Source organism: Micropterus dolomieu, linkage group LG07 (genome assembly GCF_021292245.1).
Source record: "Micropterus dolomieu isolate WLL.071019.BEF.003 ecotype Adirondacks linkage group LG07, ASM2129224v1, whole genome shotgun sequence".
Lineage (NCBI taxonomy): Eukaryota > Metazoa > Chordata > Actinopteri > Centrarchiformes > Centrarchidae > Micropterus > Micropterus dolomieu.
Window position 1 is genome coordinate 23,649,256 of NC_060156.1, and position 19,296 is coordinate 23,668,551.

Below are 19,296 nucleotides of genomic sequence, written 5' to 3' on the forward strand. Positions count from 1 at the left end.
CTCATGACATGAATCCGCCTTTCCGTTTCTCTTTTTTAATAGTCATATATCGGCTGTTATAAACGCCGCCGCAGATGTATCTGCAAGTAGCTTATATCGGCTGATAATATCTGCAAAACAATAAATCGGTTGGGCTCTAGTCAGAGCATCTCCATAACGGTCTACAGTGGTCAGTACCTATCAAAAGTGGTCCAAGGAAGAAAGACATGTGAATTAGCGACAAGGTCATGGACGGCCAAGGCTCACTGATGCATGTGGGGAGCGAAGGATGGGCTGTGTTGTCTGATCCAACAGATGAGCTACTGCAGGTCAAATTGTGGATGCAATACAGTGGAGTCCATGCCTCAAGGGGTCAGGGCTGTTTTGGCAGCAAAAGGGAAACCTACATTATGACCAGCTGGTGGTTATCATGTAACTGATGAGTGTTTCTGATATATAGTGAAAGCTGAATTCAGTGACAGTACTTTCCTGTCCCATTCATCTAGGTAATCATCACAAATGTACTCTCTGCTGTGGACCTCATTGGTCCTTTAAAAACTAGATCCTTACTGTGTGTCCACAGAGAAAGCGGAGCAAAATGTTGACGCGCTGTGATTACATACAAAATCAAGGCAAAGATGCAAATTCGGGAGGGGTGAATAAACACCCGGAGTCGCACCGAATTTTGCTCTGATCTGGAGCCGTTTACCAGTGGGAGGAGCTAAGAGTAAATTATTATCATTATGTAGCTTTTGATCCATTTATTGCAATTAAATCACAACAAAATATTTATTTAGGGTCCATACTGCTGTAAACTGGATTAAGGACGAATATTCGTGGGTTGTGTTTACTCGCATTACTAAACACAAATTACCCAGCTGTCAAACTCTTGCAGGTGACGTGAAAAATACTACTTTTTAAATGACTTCTCATCATACCTGCAGATTTTTATTAAAACTCTAACTAAAAATCAACTGGCTTTTACTATTTGTAACCCCTCTCCCTTCTCTGTGATGCTCTGTGTGCATCTATTTTCAAGAGCAAGACATTAGATCAGGAGCTCATGAGAGAACCTTTCTTTCAGACGTTCCCTGTTTCATAGCTGTCCTCCATTTAACACTGCTGGCAACTCTGAAAGCTTTGGCTCCTTTTCGTTTGGGGGAATGGAGTGTCATGCTGCTCATGTTTTGTGCTTCAAAGTAAATCCAACAGATGTCTTGGATTTAAAAGCTCTACACATGTATGGTATTTACCTGTGCTGCCTCCCAGCCCCACTGCCGATATTTGGGATCGTGGGTGAACCTCCACATGTACCAGTAAGTCTCGATGACCTCCGGTCGCAGGATGTAGTACTTCTCATTCTGCCGTACAGCCACCGCCTCCAGGCCGCTGTCGAACTTAAAGGCCTCCGGGCCGAGCTTCAACACTTGAGGGAAGAAGAAAAAGGTGGAGGTCAAAAAGAGCAGAGGAGGAGAAATAATGAGAGATAGAGGGGAGAAGAGGTGACATAGAAGATGGAACAAAAAAATAGGACAGAGGAAGCGGGGAAAACAGAAAAATGACAAATAAAAAGAATAGAAAGGAAGACTGTCAAAGAGGGAATTAAAGATGAGGAAAGAAAGACGAACATACAAGAGCGAGAGATGTTAAACAGGAACAGGAGGACGGGTGAGATGGGGGAGGAGAGTTGGAGGGAAATGAAAGTGATTGGCGAGACAAAGACAGAGCAGAGGGAAAGTATGATTAAGAGAGGAAAACAGGAGATAAACATTATATTTTGGTCCTTGTTTGTCTTTATGGTTCAGCTGCTGGTGTTTACAGGTCAGAGCTGATATAAATTAATGCCTGTGTGTGTGTGTGTGTGAGATAAAGCAATAAAAAGCCTCCAACGCCATTGATTTCACACGGTTTTCATCTTCTTTTTACGAGTGTTTTCTACCAATTAAGTGTGATAGGTATTCAGAGTCTGACTGTGGAAAATTACTGAGAAGCTGAAGAGGCGGTGACAAGACTGTGCCTGAAAGGATTAAAACACACAAACACACACACACTCAATGGTTGCCTAACAGAGCAACTTTAGCCAGCGTTGCATCCCTGCCACTTAACCAGAAAGTTCTCTCTTTCCCTCTCCCGCTCTGCCTCTCGCACTCTCTCTGCATCTTCATTTGTTACCACGGCAACCTCTCCTCTTTCTCAGAGCAACCTCACGATTTCTGACAATGCGCACACCCACCCACCCACACACACACACACACACACACACACACACACACACACACACACACACACCAAGCAGGTATTTTGAAAGGTCTCCTTCTACTGGATGATACATTTACACTTCCAGCAAGGGAAAAAGTAACTTTGCCCAAAACTACTCTACCAGTCAAAAGAACTAAAACAGATACAAGAAATGTATTGTCTTTTAGGTAGTTAAAGGAGACCTATTATGCTTTTCCACATTTTATGACTCTACAATGTTACAATGTTGGATGTTCATGTTAAAGAGGTGGTATTATGCTTTTTGGCTTTTTCCCTCTCCTTTATTGTGTTATACAGTTATATATATAAGTCAATAAAAGCCCAAAGTCCAGCCCAAAGAGACTTCACATCTCTCAAAAACTCTGCTCTGAACTGCCTGAAAACAGCTTGTTTGTAGTCCAGCCTTTTCCCTTCAGGGAAATGCGCGTCATATAACGCTCGCCAAGTGGCTACTCCGACAGGCCCTCAAAAACACCAGTGGAAAAACACTGAGCTGCAGCACACACCTCTCCTCTCCCTTCCAAACACTAGCTACCCTCCAGGCAGTCAATGAAAGTTGTTACTGTGATGTAGAGACAGAAACTCAGTTAAAACTTTATGGATGAAAGATACTTTTGTTACAGATTAATAACTCACCACTCTAAAACTCTTGCTCCAGTCTATGTTGCTAAGCTGGTCAGCAAAATGTACAGCTGAACCGAAGTCGTGTTTACCGGATTCTCACTGACCTGCCCTTCTCTGCTTCTGATTGGCTAGTAGTCCTTAACTAGGGGCTGCGCATGTGCAACTCCCAACAAAGATCTTGTAGAGACAAGATGTATCACTCCACAGCTAAAACAAAAGAGATAGGAGCATATACAGCTTGTTTCAGACACAGGCTGAAATGAGGGCCAACATGAAGGGACAGTATAAGACAGATAATTTAAGGCCCAAGCATAAAACATACGAGGACCCTATTGAAATTGTAAGGATTATTATTATTCTTTCTTTCTCCCAAATGAATCATTCTGAAAAACTCACCAAACTTTGCACACACATCAGGCGCGGCGAAAAACTGCGTATTTTAAGGGTCTCACATATGGGCATGGCAAAATGGCTCAACATGCCTGCTCTCTGTCAACTCCTTCAAACACACACACACACATACACACAGCAGCAGCAGAGCGAGAGGCTGCGCCGTCGCAGTGGAATACGGTGAGGGTTAAGTTAGCTCACTACTACAGTAATGTTAATTGAGAACAGCAATGCTCGTTACTGTAAGTACGTGCAATAAAACCTTCGCAAGTAAAAAGACAATACTTCATCAATACATCTGTCTGTAAGGTAACGTTAAAACATGTAGAAATGGTTAATTTAATCATCTCTGTCCTCAGTATCTCATCCTGTATGTTTTATACAAGCACAGCTAATGCTAGCTTGGCATTAGCCAAATGTTAAAAACAAGCTAGATAGAAAGCTGAAGCGAGAGAGGAGGAGGGACTGATACAGGCTGATGTTATTCTTTCTAAACGTCACTCACAACTTGTGATGTCAGATAAAGTTATTGAGTTACTTTGCTGTTGTAAACATTAATGTTGCTGATCTAGAAACAACATTTAGTTGTATTTAAAATATTAAATTAAAAAGAACAAGGCGGTTAATATGAACACTTCAATATGTTTATTTATCACAAGTGATATGTCATCTCAATATATAACGTTATCACACATTTTCCTCAGGCCTACCTCATGCCCATTGGGTCTGGTCAATATCCATCACTAAATAATAGTAAAGTATCAATAGTGGTATCGATAAAGAATCGGATCGTTTAGCAGTCTCAATAAGGGTATCAATATCAATAAAAATTAACGATCCCCATCCCTATACACTGACACTGATGATGCTATGTAGTGAATCTTGTCAGTTTTCGGAAAACAGCGTGTTGTCAAAGTTCGATGCTTCGCCATGACACAGGAAGTTTTTGTAACTTCCCTGTACATGGTCATATCTCTACCAGATTTCACACATCTCATTAGGGTCACGCCCTGAATACACCTACAGGTCAAAATTCACTCAACCTCATACCGCCACCTGCTGGCATCAGGAAGTGTCCCTTCAACGAAGTAGCCCCTGCGCACTGAATCACCAAGAAACCTTTGTGGTACATGTATCATTCCCAAGATGCACTAAAAAAAAAAAAAACTCTTGAAGCCATACCTAAAACCCAACAGGATGTCAGTCATTTTGATTTTAATGTGCAATTTCAGCCCATTTATGGCCTTTTACAAGGTTCATACTTTAATGAACTCCTCCTAGGGAATTGATTGGATCGACATCAATTTTCTACCTTGCATTCTAAAGGCATTGACGATGAAAAGTTGTGCTATCTGTAAATTTTTGTTGATGGCGTGTCCGTGGCGTGGCGTCAAAGATCAACGGTTCGCCACAAAAGAGGAAGTTACTATAACTTCTGTGTACATGCTCAGATCTCTACCAAACTTTACATGGTTGATAACAGTCCCGTCCTGAACATATCTCTATGACAATATTCACTCAACAATATAGCGCCGCCCACTGGTAATAGGAAGCAAGTCGTTTCTGACAAAAATCATTTTCACAGCGTGGTCCACACTTCACCTACTGCTGCACAACATATAATTAGCGAGTGTTGTCTTGCGCCACCCATGGGACACAGGAAGTGACGTTTAACTCCTTTGTGACTTCTTCATAAGGCGCAACAATTCAGGTCTCGTCTCCCGACCACAGGCTGCTGCTGCGCAGCGGCGTCACACCCCAAGGGCCCACTCAACGCTGCTTGCAGCTTTAATATTTTTTTTTTTTACTTTGAATCATGCAAAGCTGCCATACAGGAGTCACAGAACTACAATATAGGACTGGAAAAGCAGCATAATAGGTCTCCCTTAACAGTATTTTGTTACTTGTGATCCTGCTCCACAGATTAATTTCGGGTGTGTTTAAGACAATAAATCAAATAAAAATTGAAAAGTCTGGTTTGACATTGAATCACTAGTTCATTTTGAGGTCATATGTGTGCATCTACTGACCATGATAGCAATGATTGATTGATTAAACATAAGAAACACCACCGTAATCAGGTTGTTAGAATTAATACTTATTTCAAAACATATTACTTTACAGACAAATCTGTTCTGTGCCATTATGCCTGTGTTATTCACACTATAAGTACGTGTGTCTGTGTATTTGTGTATGCAGCCCCCCTCGCCCTCCTCACCCGTCCTGTCGTAGGACTCGTGGCAGGTGTGTGCGATCTCAGCTCCCAGCTGCAGATAGTGTCCGGCCTTGTCGTCAGGCGAGCCATCAGCGCCCAACGCAAACATGCCGCCAGCGAAGCAGGCCAGGTGGCCCATCTTCCTCTCCAGGTGGCCATTCTTCCACTCACCAATGAATGTCAGACCGCCGTTGGATTTACGTATCAGGTGGCGTTCGATGGCCTGGGGGGAGTGTGTGTGTGTGTGTGTGCGTGTGTGTGAGATCAGGATATATGAGATTTATGAATTTAGAGGAAGGTGTGGACATAAAAAGTAGAATGAAGCAGAATGTTTTAGTGAGGATGTGGACCAAAGTGTACATGTGTGTGTAAGTGTATTTGTATGCAGGTAGTAAGGGGGAATGACAGTATTTATTAAAGTGTGAATGTAGATGGAGGTTATGAATGGAATATTAAGTGTGTGTGTGAATGTATTAATGGGGTTAAATTGTGTGAATGGAGCATTGACATTGAGTGCATGTGTTTGAGGGTGGGGAGGATCAAACAGAAGAAAACAGAACAAAAGTGGTGAGTGCAGAATATAAAATCCAGCCACATCCCTCAAACTCTGCTCTGTTGCATCTTTTCTGCTCACTCTGTGACACGCTTAGTGACTGACCGACATCTTCATCAGCTACAGATCATTAACATCTGCTTCTTGCTAAAAAAAAAAAGAAATGACATCTCTCTTTTTTTAAAGATGGCCATTGAAAATTGTCAGCAGGGAGTGAGGTTAATGTTTTTAAATCAATGTTGGCTATTAAAAAATAATAACTGTTACAGTTAGACATGTTACTGTTCTTGCCAATAGGTGGTGCACGTTGGACTGGGACTACAGATTTGAAACGGACAGCTTTGTGGCTATGCGGTCCAATGATACTAACTGGGCCCAGTTTAATCTTTTTATTTAATTTTGTGCTTAAATAAAAAAGTAATGTAAACAAAAACAGATTAAATGTTGTCCTACCTAATTAACAAGCAGTAAATATAAAGACATGTTTGTGGCAATCCTCTTTAAAGGACATTAAAATTCTTCCTGTTATTTGTTAACTAATCAAATAATGTTGACTTCTAATGGAGGACATCAGTTTAGAAAGTAATGTTTTTTTTAAATAAGGTCAACAGCTGGCATCTGTGAAAATAATGTGTCTGAATATATTGTACACTGTACCTCAATGGCATCATCATATGTCTTGCGAGCTTCTGTATCAGTCTTGTCTGACATGAGCCATGCCTTCAGCAGGTACTCGTAGAAACTATCCCCTAATCCTCCAACTGAGGTGTGATCTAGAGACAGGGAGGGAAAAGAAAAGCGTTAAAGAGCCTTATGGAGGGGCACAACGGGACAGATTGTGACAGAGGTAGAGAAAGAAGAAAAATGTGAGAACAGACAAATGAGAAAGCCAAAAGGAATTATTCATTTTTTGACTTTGCCTCAAAGTCATTGGCAGAGCCCAACATATGGCATCAAAAGCATCTATCGGAGTCCTGAGTGTTTTTTTCTTTTCTAAACCCACAATATATTGGCAGCAAGCTTCCTCTCATTTCCTGTTTTGTTTTTCCTTTCCCTGATGTGCTCACATTTCAGTGTCCCCAATCGTCCCCACGAAAGTTTACACAGCTTTCATGGCTGTCCTAATTTGCAGGACACCAGAGAAGATGGGACGCAGCCAGCACTCATTATGACCCGACTAAGAAAATAACCTATTTTCTCCAGGGGGAGTTTTGAGCCCACTTTATCTAACTTTCAATGGCACTTTGGTCTATTTCAGAGGCAAGTTCACTGACCTATAAAATATGACTCTTTCTGAAATTGATTGAAAAAGCAAATCTACTTTATAACTTGGCCTTGGTTAGCTTTTTGATGGTTGTGCAGGTATTCAGAGTTACTGTGAACTGAACAAATTAGGCAGATGGGCGCTAAAATTCCCCAATTTTAGGAAGGACATTCAGTCTTTCCTTTGGAGCTCATATTGCAGTATTATGATTTCAAAAGTCTAGTTGGTGAAGCCATCTTGGATGAAAAGGAGGTTTATTTAGCTCTGATCACTGGGTAAAACTGGAATATTCCTCACCCTCTACATGTAACTATCTCTTCAGCTCTGTGTAATCATAATCTATATCTGAGCAGATGCTTTGTGTCTCATCTAAAGAGATTTCTTTTTTTAAGTGATTTACATGCCTGTAGGTAAATGGAGGGATATGCAAAGATGGGGAATGAGAAAGATGGAGCAGCAATGGAAGCGATTAATTATTCATCTTTTGTCACAGATAGAGTGCAAACCTGAAGAACAACCTTGGAGACATTGCTGAGGGAAGAGTGTGCTGCCGTGTGTGTTCATGACTGAATCTACATGTGAGTGACTTTGTATATTTAAACACAGTGACTTAGAACTAATTTGTGTGAAACTACTTTTAATAAGCAGAGAGAGGCGGCTTGCCACTGATTTGTAGTGATTTAGTCAAGTTTGGGAACAAAATTAATTCATAAATGAGTTGAAATAATTTTGAAACTGTTATTCTAAGGTTATGTTAATATGTCAGTTTGGTGGGACAAAATAATTTACTGCTGATGAGCCAACCAAAGAGCCTCTAGTACAATTATGCAATAGCAAGTCCGTGTATCTGTTATTCAGTGTTTTTTTTAGGACTCAGCACTGGCATTTTGCTGCGATAGATACTGTACTTTCCTAATGTTTTACGATATCCATAACAACACTAGCATGCAGCATCAGCAACACTTAACGCGTTCGTAATGACACAGACTTTCTCTGGGGCGTTTTATTTGGCAGTTAACGATGCATGTGCACAAAATGAAATGTTTTATTCAACGTAGCATAAAGAATGTTATTTTAATAATTCCCCTGCTTCATCTGTGACACACTTTTCAATCCTGAGTGGAAAATATCCTCCAGACCGAGATAAATGCTGATATATTTTGTATTCATCTTGAGTATTACTGTCCTGCCAGCCTCTGGCAGGTCACCAGACCTCTTCTGGTGGCTCTGTTTTATGCCAAATTAACATACTTGGTTCGTGAAGTACTAAAAGTGACATGTAGGTATTTTTGAATAGGGTAGCTGAAAGTGAAAAAACTCCTTATGAATTGTAACAACACTGCACCTGACAAAGAGCATGTGGCCGTGGAGCTCCTGGTTGAGAATCTACACTGTATCTTCGTGAAGTAAAGGTCAGCCTACCTACACGTTGTTTGGTCAAGCACACAAATAACAACATTTGTCGAATTTCGCTTTGTTTAGGGTAAACACACAAAAGGGAAAGCTTTTATGGAGCCTCACATTCAGGAGGAGCAATCAGGATTCAGTCCTGGTAGCAGAACAGTGGACTAGCTTCTTTACTCTTGTAAACGTGGCAGGAATTATTTTAATCTGGATTCTGTCTGGATTCAACTTTATGTTAATGTTAATGAGGAGCTCAGAAATCCCAAAGAGAACCTCTGCCTCCGAACACAAATGAGAGGCCAGAGCTGAAGGATCCTCCAGCGACATTTAGATCCACCGTGTGAGAGCATTACAGTTTCCTGGGTTGGATACATCAAAAATGGGGCACAAACAGTGTCAAACTGTGTGCCGACACTGTTCAACTGAAGTCGCGTATGTCTGTGGAAACACTTCACACATCACATTTAGGATGGCATCACCTAAATGTGTCAATTAGTGGTATGAAACAAAACCAGACTGGAAGGACAGTCCTCTTCCCCACAGCCTTCAGGCAGCAATAAATAATATAAATAAAGTGTTAATAAAGCAGATATGCAACCATACTCAGCTGTAGAGAATACAGAATTTAAGCATATGGTCAAAGTGGTTGAGCTACGCTATAACGTGTCTTAATGTGTGCATTTTAGTCAGTCCGTGGTGCCTGACCGGTATAAACGAGCGCAAGTTGCAGTTCAGGAATTACCAACAGCTCAGAGTCTTAAGATGGAGCATTAATGACATTTGTGTTTTTTATTTTTTCTTATTAACAATATGGCAGTATTTCAGTGCATTGACTAGTAGGAATTATGGCTCTGATGAATGTTTAGATTTTTCAAACTAAATGACAAAAACGTAGATATTGAACAGCAAACTTACTTACTATTAGACCCCTACCAGATAAGCATCAAGTGCAGCTCAAATATTTTTTGCAGTACTATTATGCAGGGGTGACACCCTCTTACTTGAGTAGAGTTTTGGAAAGGACAGAGATCATCTCTCTTTGGATTTGGATTGGAAGTCAATAGCCTTGTGTTCATGCACAGAATAATTCATTAGTAGTAGAATGACAGGAATTATTTTAACATAACAGCCACAAGTCAACGATTGTTTTTACCAGAAAGACCTGATAACAAGCTGGTATCTGGCCAAATATTAGGTCTATGCCAAAAATAAAAAGGTCATGTCCAGTAAAAACTGAACTTTTTTGTCAACACGACACTTAAGCTAAGAAATGCCCAAATTCATGAGCTGCTTTTACTATTTCACAAGATGGTGCTGGATCGCTGGATGTTCTTCTCCAAGGCTCATCATATAAGTCTTTTTACAAATACTCATTCTAGACCTTTAACAACGTCAACACAAACACCCACAGTCCTGTGTGTGCACGCAATGTACACTCCATACTAGGGGTGTAACAGTACACAAAAATCACGGTTCGGTATGTACCTCGGTTTTGAAGTCATGGTTCGATTTATTTTCAGTACAGTAAGGGGGGAAAAATGCAAACATTAAATTGCTGCTGGTTTATTATGAACTTTTGTAAACATCCAAATTAGTTTAAAATTTATTAAACAAACTTTCAGACAATAAGGGAGGGTTTTCAAGCTCTGCCTTCTCTGCACTGGCCATGAAAGCGTGCTGCTTGTGTAGTGCCATAAGGCGGAGATGTGGTCCGCCACTTAATATGTCCGTGTGGAATTTACAAATGTTCCACACAAAACAAGCCAAAAATATTTAACTTTTGTACCGTTCTGAAAGTCCTGTACCGAAACGATCCGGTATGAATAAATGTACAGTGAAAAACTAATTTCTAGCACCAGACAAACCCCTAACTTACACCTGCAGGGTGTACAAATCAACAGAAGTGTATCTTGTTCGACATGCCTCTCCGGTCTCCCTGTCCACCCTGAGCTAACTAGTACCCTCATCGCAATCGGGTAAATTAAATTGTAGTGTAAGTGCAAGTTGTTTGATCAAATTGCTGGTTACTAAATTGTGGTGACCAGCAACGTTACTGTAATGTCTTTTTTTCTTGTAGATAAATGAATACAAATTGCTAACGCTAGTAGCAGACCTACTGCTGCTAATGTTAAACTGAAGACTGCGTGAAACTCCCTTCACCTTAGCTGAGAATCAAGGAGAGCTGGAGCTGGAATTAGATGCCCAATCAGATCAAAACGATGCCCAACCCTAACTCCAATGAACATATTCACTTAAAGTTTGGGCACTTGAGAGGCTTGTATTACTCCTTTCGACTGACTAAGCCTGATTTTTACAATAAAATATGTGAAAACACATCTGAAGAGATGCCACATGAATGTAAAACCACTTGTTTCAAACACAGACCCTGATGTTCTAGAAGAAGCAAAACACAATTAACAAGAGTGAACTCAGAAAATTGGATTGCATTAGACCAGAATAAAGATAATTCACCACCAACAGCTCCAACTGCCCTTTCACACATGTTTTTGAATGTAAAGAGAAAAATAACAAGGCAACACAGATTAAAATACAAATTGGAACAGGAAGTGCTTATTCAAGGGCTGTCTGATGTTTTCTGTGTTTTTCCCTTATCCTTCTATACTTTTCTCTGTTTCACAATCACATCCCACACTCTTTCAACTTAGCATCCACCCACCCACACACTCCCCCAACTCCTCTCCTCTCAAAAAGAGCAGGGTCATGCAGGAAGCACCTGTCAATCAAAGGCAGGGTCTGCCGAGGAGGAGGCTTTAAATGCACACTACACTGCAGACACAAAAGACGCATGTACACAAGGAGACATCAGCACAGAGCTTCAAAACCACTCAGATTTAAAACACAGGTCAAAGGCATACGCTGCTGAGCTACTACTAATAACTCCTTACTACTACTAATAACTTATCGAGTGTGCCAGTACAATTCATTTCTATGCAGTACCAGAACCTGTTTTTGTGTCCACTTTCTAAATTAATTTAATGTACCACACAAGTAATTTGGACTGTCAACAAATCCTATGCAGCTGTCAAAATCTAGTTGGATGTTGCATAAGGGATAGTGTGTGTTTCACACCATTTCTAATAGTATTTTTTCACTGTGATCAACAATTGATTCAAAAGTATTGGAGAGTAAAAAACAAAAAGGCACCAACAGCTAAAATGCACAAAAAAATAAAAGACTAGATATTTTTCTCTGGTGTCGTCTGGTGTTGACTGAGCCAATCAAAGCTTTGTAGACAAGATTAAGAGCGAGGATGTAATTTTCCTGCGACAAAGCCAGAAAAATGGCGACAGAAAAGTTCCCACAAAACTGTCTGGCTGAGATCAACACAGCTACTGTTAACATCTGACATGTACAACAACAACTAAAAATTGGCAAAATAGAAATTTTTACCAGGCCGTACATGTTGCGAAACACAATCAGCTTTATTTCCGTTTTAGCAATGATTAATTTTGCTATATGGAAATCCAGTGATGTAGAAAGCAGTGTTTGACAGACTGCTGTGTGTGTATATGTATGAGCAAAGAATAGTATTGGTGAGTACGTTTATAAAGAGGGAGCGGGTGGTGTGTGTGTGTGTGTGTGTGTAGGCAGCACAGTGATATAGTAAGACTGAGGAGTGTGTGTGGTAATAAGGCTGTCAGTCACAGCAGGGTCTCATTAAGACAGAGGAGCTCAGCCTCATTCCTCATTACGCTGGCTTAACTACTGTCTACACACCTACACTCCGCAAATAAGGGGCACACACAAAAATTATACACAGTCATACACACACTCTCGACACATGCTTCCATCCTTCAAACACATCACACACTGTCTCAAACACAGGCACATATTCACATATTTCTCACCCAATGCTTAAACTGCTCACAACAAAAACGTTCATAATTCAGACACTCCACATACACCCCCACAAACACACACACACACACACACACACACACACACACACACACACAGACATCATAACTGGGGTGAAAGGCATTTTCTTTGCCTGGGTGAACAAAGGCAATTTAGATTTGACTATTTTAATTTTAAGAAGACAACAAAACATCCAAAAGGCGGTTGTTTACTTGCCACAGCAGTTGATAAAGGAGGAAAACACTGCAGCCGCAGACAGATTTTGGCTGGTGGTTTGTGTTCATTTTGCACCCAGAAACAAATGCGCATAAATCTAACGAGAGACAGCCACGCTCCCTCTCTTTAGTCCTGAAAGCTCAGCCTAAATGGTCCTGTAATGAATTTAAGTGGATGTGGCGTGTTCCAAGTTGAGTCTGCAGCAGTTACAGGTGTTCAGAAATATGCAAATAACAATCGTGTTCCCACAACATGTTTCTCACATCGTGTATTTATCTAAAAAGAGACTTTTAAGATACCGTTTTCGACATTCCTGATTCTGTGAATGCTAATCATGGTATCACAACATCACTGTTAACAGCGACTGTAGGATCTTGTTGTGTGTGTGTTTTGTTGATTAAAAACAAGATTATCATGATGTTTGTCTTTCTAGGTCAGAAGCCCTTCCTTACCAAGTCTCTAATCCTAACTGTGAACATGTTATGTTACATTTATTTTTTGGCCTATTTATATATTGCTTGTTTGATAGTTGTGTGCTGTCTGCTGACTATACAACAAATTGCCCCTCTGGGACAATAAAGATATCCTTGATCCCTGATGTGTATCTACACGGATTCCACATTAACTATCAACATGAAATTCAAGAGATCAGAATACGCAGTATATCCTTGGTGTAAACTGAGTTATTAGTAGGTCAAAAATTGTCATTACCAAAAAGAAGAAATTTAAATTTAATTTAGTTTCCATGATACCCATCCCTACTTCAGTATTCTTTAGGGCAGCAGTCGGCAAATAAGTCTGGCATCGGGCCAAATTTTTTCAAGCCGTTACATGACGGGTCAGAACAGAGTCATATTATTTCAAATCTTTGTTTACTTGTGGGCAAGTTTAGCTTAGTCGGTACTGTGCGGGACTCCTGTTAGGAAGGCTGTAAGATCGATTCCAACTAACTGCGGGTATTTTTTTCTCCCTTGTTAAACAAATTGATTATAAGGACACTTTTGCACATGCTCACAATAAAGCATGTGCTGCAGTGTGTGCGCCTCCCAGCGTTTGATCCGCATTCATAAACCCATGGACGCTTATTTTCAGGGGGAATCCAATCGCATGTTTACTGACAGCTTTTTTAGAGGTGTGTCAAGCAAGCCAGGGTCTCTTTTGAATGGTTCAGAACTCTTCAAAGTAAAAGCTCTCAATAAACTTGTCCTATAGCATTGCTGCACAAAAAGTTCTTGCGCTTTTATTTTGGAGGCACAATCACTTAAGAGGAATTGATTATATGAGTAACTGTATCTGTCATGACTGAGATCTATTTCAGCACCAGCCGCTATCAATTTATTTTTTATTTTTATACTATCAAAGCAATCTGGCTGCAGGCCAGATATTATTGCTGGAGGGCCGGTTCTGGCCCAATATCTGTATGGGCAGGCACCTAAAAATAGTTGGGATACAACTTTGATTCCAATGCCTGAACAGTCAGCTGATGTTGTTAACCGTTGCTTAGAGTCATCTGTAATTTCAACGCTGTTGCTGTGAGTTTTGATGTTCTGCTCATATTCCGTGACAACTTCTGGACCTACTGGAAGCACATAGTCATATTGTCAGAAGAACATAAAACACTCACACTGTGCGGGACCTGTCCATGACTCAGCAGGTGTTCTTCTAAAGTTAGGTTAACTAGCTTCCACAATACAAACTTTACAGCACAATGGGACACAAGTTTTAAATCGCTAATGGTAATTGACCAACGTTATATAGGGTTGTTAAAAAAAGGAAGGGATGGGGGGCTAAACTCGCGTATGAAATGGAAAATAGCAGCAGTCAAGGTAATTCTAATGTCAGTGCGACAATTTGAACAAGATCCAGAGAGCACAAGAGGGGAAATTAATCATTAAATGCCACAATAATGCTACAAAGTAATCCTCAACATCAAGGTGACTGCTTTGTTGTAGGATACTATGTGTGAAAATTGAAGATAGAAAGAAAACAAAAACAGTTTCATTTTCAACAAGACAACATTACAACGTGGACTGATATGGACCATTGCTTTACCAGTGTGAATACAATGTGACGTAAAATTATATTGCATGTCTGAACAACCCCTTAAAGAAACTGACAAGTACATCGACTATTGTATTTTTTTCCTTTTAATTATTTATGTATTTTTTGGTTGATGCAGCTGTTTGGATTGTGAGGACTCTGCACTTTCTTCAGCTGGTAGTGTAGTGCCAACATTTTCTCCCCCTGCCTCAGGATGCTTTTGGATTAAAAAAAACCTAAAACTGCAAAGACTCATCCAGCTAGAGTCACCCACAAATAGTCTACAGTGGAGAAAGGGTCCAGTAGGCGCATGACTGCACATGACTATTTCATAGATCAATGAATAAACAGGGAATGTGGTGAAATTAAGAAAAAAAATAGATCTATCTAATCATCGGAGGCACCTTTACCTCATTCGTTATTCTGCAATAATTTATCAATATTCAAGGGCATTTTTGCTCTGATCCCTATCGATTTTCACATTAATTACATTCTTCTCCGCTCCCTCCCTCCTCCTAACTGTATCTTTTCATGGAGTCACTACAGCAGGTCAGGTTGGCTTTGGTGTAGCTACAAGCTTTAATTAAACCAGTGCTGCTTTGCTGTAATCAGTTGAGCTGGTTAAGGCAACAGCGTGGAATGGCAGCTAATTAATGTGTCCAGGCTTAAGACCACTACACACAGTAGCGTGCAAGTAGATCAATCAACATGTAAGGTGGTATGGTGAATGTGCCCAGAGACGCTGTTCTTAACGCTGTGACTTAAACATACACACAAAGTAAGACTCACTCTGTGACTTACACACAAACACAACAAACAAACATAAAACATCAGTCATCACCTGCCCAGTCATGCAGCACGCCAGCTAACCATCCATCTGTTAATGTACTCATCCATCCATCAATCAATCCGCCCTCCCTCCATCTTCCATCCATTTATTTTCCACTGCTTTTGGCCCAAAGTCTGTGCACTTACATGTACATCAGTCTGACTGCCAAGCCTGCTATCCATCCATTAATGAGCTCCTCCATTTATCCATCCATCCATGAGTGCCCTCCATTTGTTTTGTCGACAAGTAAAACAAATAAAACTGAGATTTCATCTTGCTAGACCACAGTAGTTATTAAAAATCTCTGTGAGTGGTACCATCTTCTGTTTTCTTTTCTCCACGGTGCATAGTCTATGTGTATCGCCTATATCCCATTTATTTGGGAGTGTGGTGAATATGAATGGACTTAACATGGAACTCTCTTACGTATCAACTCATTCCCCTGGACAAATGAAAACAACACAATATATTCAATTTTTAACAGATTTCATCTTTTCATTTCCTTTCACTGAATTAAAGAGCAAACCCGAGCAGATAGTCCTATCTGATCGACGGGCAAAAGAATTACAGCGCTCAGTTAAAAACACATTACTTCTAGGCCAAGTGCGCACACAAAAAGGAATATTTTAATATCCACAATGTTTTAATATTCTGTTGGAACGCTAAGATAACAAACCATGATCCTCTACATATCTGTCATCCAGCATCTTAGTCTCTGTTAAACGCCTTCTCAGGATCAAAACTCTCCCTACTGACATTTTGAAAAATAAACAAAAAGGAATATTTAATATTCCCTAGCGAATGCTTGGACGATAACTTGAAATATCCCAGAGTAATATTAGGGGGAATACGCAAACATTCAGAGGGCATATATAAATGTAGTTTATTCGAGTAAATGTTTGGGAGATGAATCAAGGGACTGACACCATAATGTAGGTTAGGCCAAACTCAGCAAAGTCTGCCATCAGCCATGTAAGCGGGCCGATACGAAGCGTTTTAAGATCCTACTGTCTTCTAATGTATTCTAAAAATTTTGACACGTTCAGTTACACTGTATTAAAGGATAGGTTCACATGTAGTACAATACTCACATGTCACATGGCCACCTGTAAATTTTTAAAAGTTTATGTTCCTTCTGTCCTACTTACACTTTCAATTAATCAATCAACTTTTTTTCAGAAAAATGTAAGAAGAGCCCGTCACAGTTTCCCAGAGACCAAGGGTGATGTCTTCAGATGTCTTGTTTTCGTCGGCCAACAGTACAAAAGTCAAATATATTAAATTTACAGCGGTATAAATACGAAAAAAAACAAGGACTCCTTTACTGCCCCCCCACCCCTCTCAAATGTAAATATGGGCATAAAGTTTTAAGACAGATTTGGAAAAAAGTGAACTTAACCGTTAACAAAAAGCCTGACAACATAATTCCACTGGTTTTGCACATGTTTGTAAAGGTTGTGCTCTTTATTCTGCCTCTCTTTTTTCATTCTCGTTGGCATTTACTCAACGTGACCACAGTTACACCGGTTGTGTGTCCATCACCCTGTGTCAAGCCGGATGAAATAGTAAATTATTGTATGTCTACCTGACCAACACATGTTGTGACCAACCAGCAGTGATTACATTTTTGTCAAAAATTACTTTAACCAGAAATGACAGGTTTCAGGGCAAGTACAGTGTGTCACTGCACGTCTAACTTCACTCAGTGAGCTGTTAATTTCCCTGGGCAGACCGCCAAAATGTAATCAATAAAAGGGGAATACTGTGTTCCCCCTCTTCCATCTTCCTCTACTCGCTTCAATTTGTTCTCATTAAAGAAGATCCATTCTGCTCCTTTCTCCTTCACTTACTGTAGATTTCTCCTTTCTCTCTTCATAGCACTTCAGAGTACATGACCAACTGAAGCTCACAAGAAAATGTGCACACTTCTCCCATTGTCTTGTAAATCATTGACACAATTATCTTATTTAAATGAAATGTTGAAAACAAAAATGCATTTAAAACTAAAATAAAAAAAATATTCTTTTAATTTTAAATATCCGAAAAATCACAATTCCCTTTCCTTAAAAAAAGTGTCCACAAAGGCGAACTTACGTTGGCCCCAGCGGCCAGTGCGAGGATTCAGGTAGTTTGGGTAGAGCCCGTTGGGTCTGTCCATTTTGGCTAGTAGCTTCCGGATGTGCATCACCTGGAAATTAGAGAAGTAGAAAATATTCACCTTTTGAAAAAAGCTAGACTCTGTTAATACAGAGGATAGAAAACATGCAGACATGCTGCAGAACACATGCAGCTACAGTATTGTAATGAGAGAACCATCTTTAAAACACTGCCATGTAACTAATCTCACTAGGGGCCTCCAGCCTCTTGGGTATGGGGTCAATGGAAGGTAAATGCGTGTGATGCTTTAACATATGTCCAGAGGGGTCAGGACTTTATGGGGTTCACCACATGTACCTTGGACATGGGTGTCTTTCTATAGATCCAGATTGAGTGTTCCCTAGGGAACACTGAAAGACACCATGTTCCTCTGATATAGTACTCCGACCCTAAAACTAAGATAAAAGCTGCATGGATATAGACAAAATTACTTCTACTAACACCTACCTTCTGGTAGTACGCAGGGTTCCCTGTCAGGTAGGTGACGTGAACAAACTCCATGTGGAGAGTCCCAAACTCAGCCAGGATGCTGCTGCCCGCCGACGCCCAACCCCAGTTACGACCAACACCACTGGAAGAGGGGGAGGAGGTGGTTAAGACAAGAGGAAAGAGGAGACAGTTGGAGAGATCGATGTGATGTTGAGAAAGACAGATTATATTTCTGTACATAATATAATTCTATACATTCAATATAGTAAGTAATAAAGATTTTCTCTGTCCAATAGAACAAAATGGCCATAATGTATCTGCCTGGGCTGACATGGTTTTTGATGTAGACGAATAATTGAACAGATACTTTGTCAGGTGCTTAAACCTAAGGCAATAGAACATGTAATGACTAAGTTTGAATAATGATTTTGAATAATAATTCAAAGGGTCATAATAATTTAGGGATGTGCAACACTAAAAATAAGCTTCCAATGGTGACAAATGCAAAAATGAAGAGAAAAGATCAATTGCAGTAATCTTGACGATTACAACTTCTGTGGCTTAATTTTCTTGAATAATGTATAGAAAACATCCTTGTAAATTATCCAGTTTGAGCAAGGATTTACGTATCATAGTTGATCGATAGTGGCCCAAATAGGCCTTAAAAGGCAGAAATGCAATTCTCTCCAAATGGTAGACACTTTCCAGTAAGATGCTGCTCCACTTTTTTAAGTTGGGCTCTTCCGTCTTTATCACAACATCAAATCAGAAAATATATTTTTCCATCTGGTGAAACACGGCAAAGTTGGAGTTAGATTGATTGCTGCCTGAACAACAGGTTGAGGAGTTTGTCTCAGTCACAGCGGGCAAAATTACATTTACACATGACATATGTGACACAGGGGGCATCTCAAAAGGCTTAAATTTTACATGAGTGCATGCAAAATTAATCGGTTGCCACTTGTATGTGTGTGCGCGAGGAGGAGGCATGTGTGTTAGGCACCATCAAGTGGGAGAAGAGAGAGATCTGTGATGTGTGTGTGTTTTCTTTTTGTAAT

The 19,296-nt window shown here is 40.2% G+C and overlaps 1 protein-coding gene across 3 annotated transcripts in view; it reads right to left on the reverse strand.

Moving 5' to 3' along the window:
- Positions 1 to 19,296, reverse strand: part of man1a2 (mannosidase, alpha, class 1A, member 2) — an 83,518-nt gene that overhangs the window by 14,706 nt on the left and 49,516 nt on the right. For all 3 annotated transcript variants that reach the window (XM_046053623.1, XM_046053624.1, XM_046053625.1), the window contains exons 5-9: positions 18,257 to 18,380; positions 17,747 to 17,840; positions 6,678 to 6,793; positions 5,471 to 5,690; positions 1,233 to 1,405 (exon numbers count right to left, since the gene is read on the reverse strand). In XM_046053623.1, coding sequence (XP_045909579.1) covers positions 1,233 to 1,405; positions 5,471 to 5,690; positions 6,678 to 6,793; positions 17,747 to 17,840; positions 18,257 to 18,380 — 727 coding nt within the window. The remainder of the gene's footprint in view (positions 1 to 1,232; positions 1,406 to 5,470; positions 5,691 to 6,677; positions 6,794 to 17,746; positions 17,841 to 18,256; positions 18,381 to 19,296) is intronic.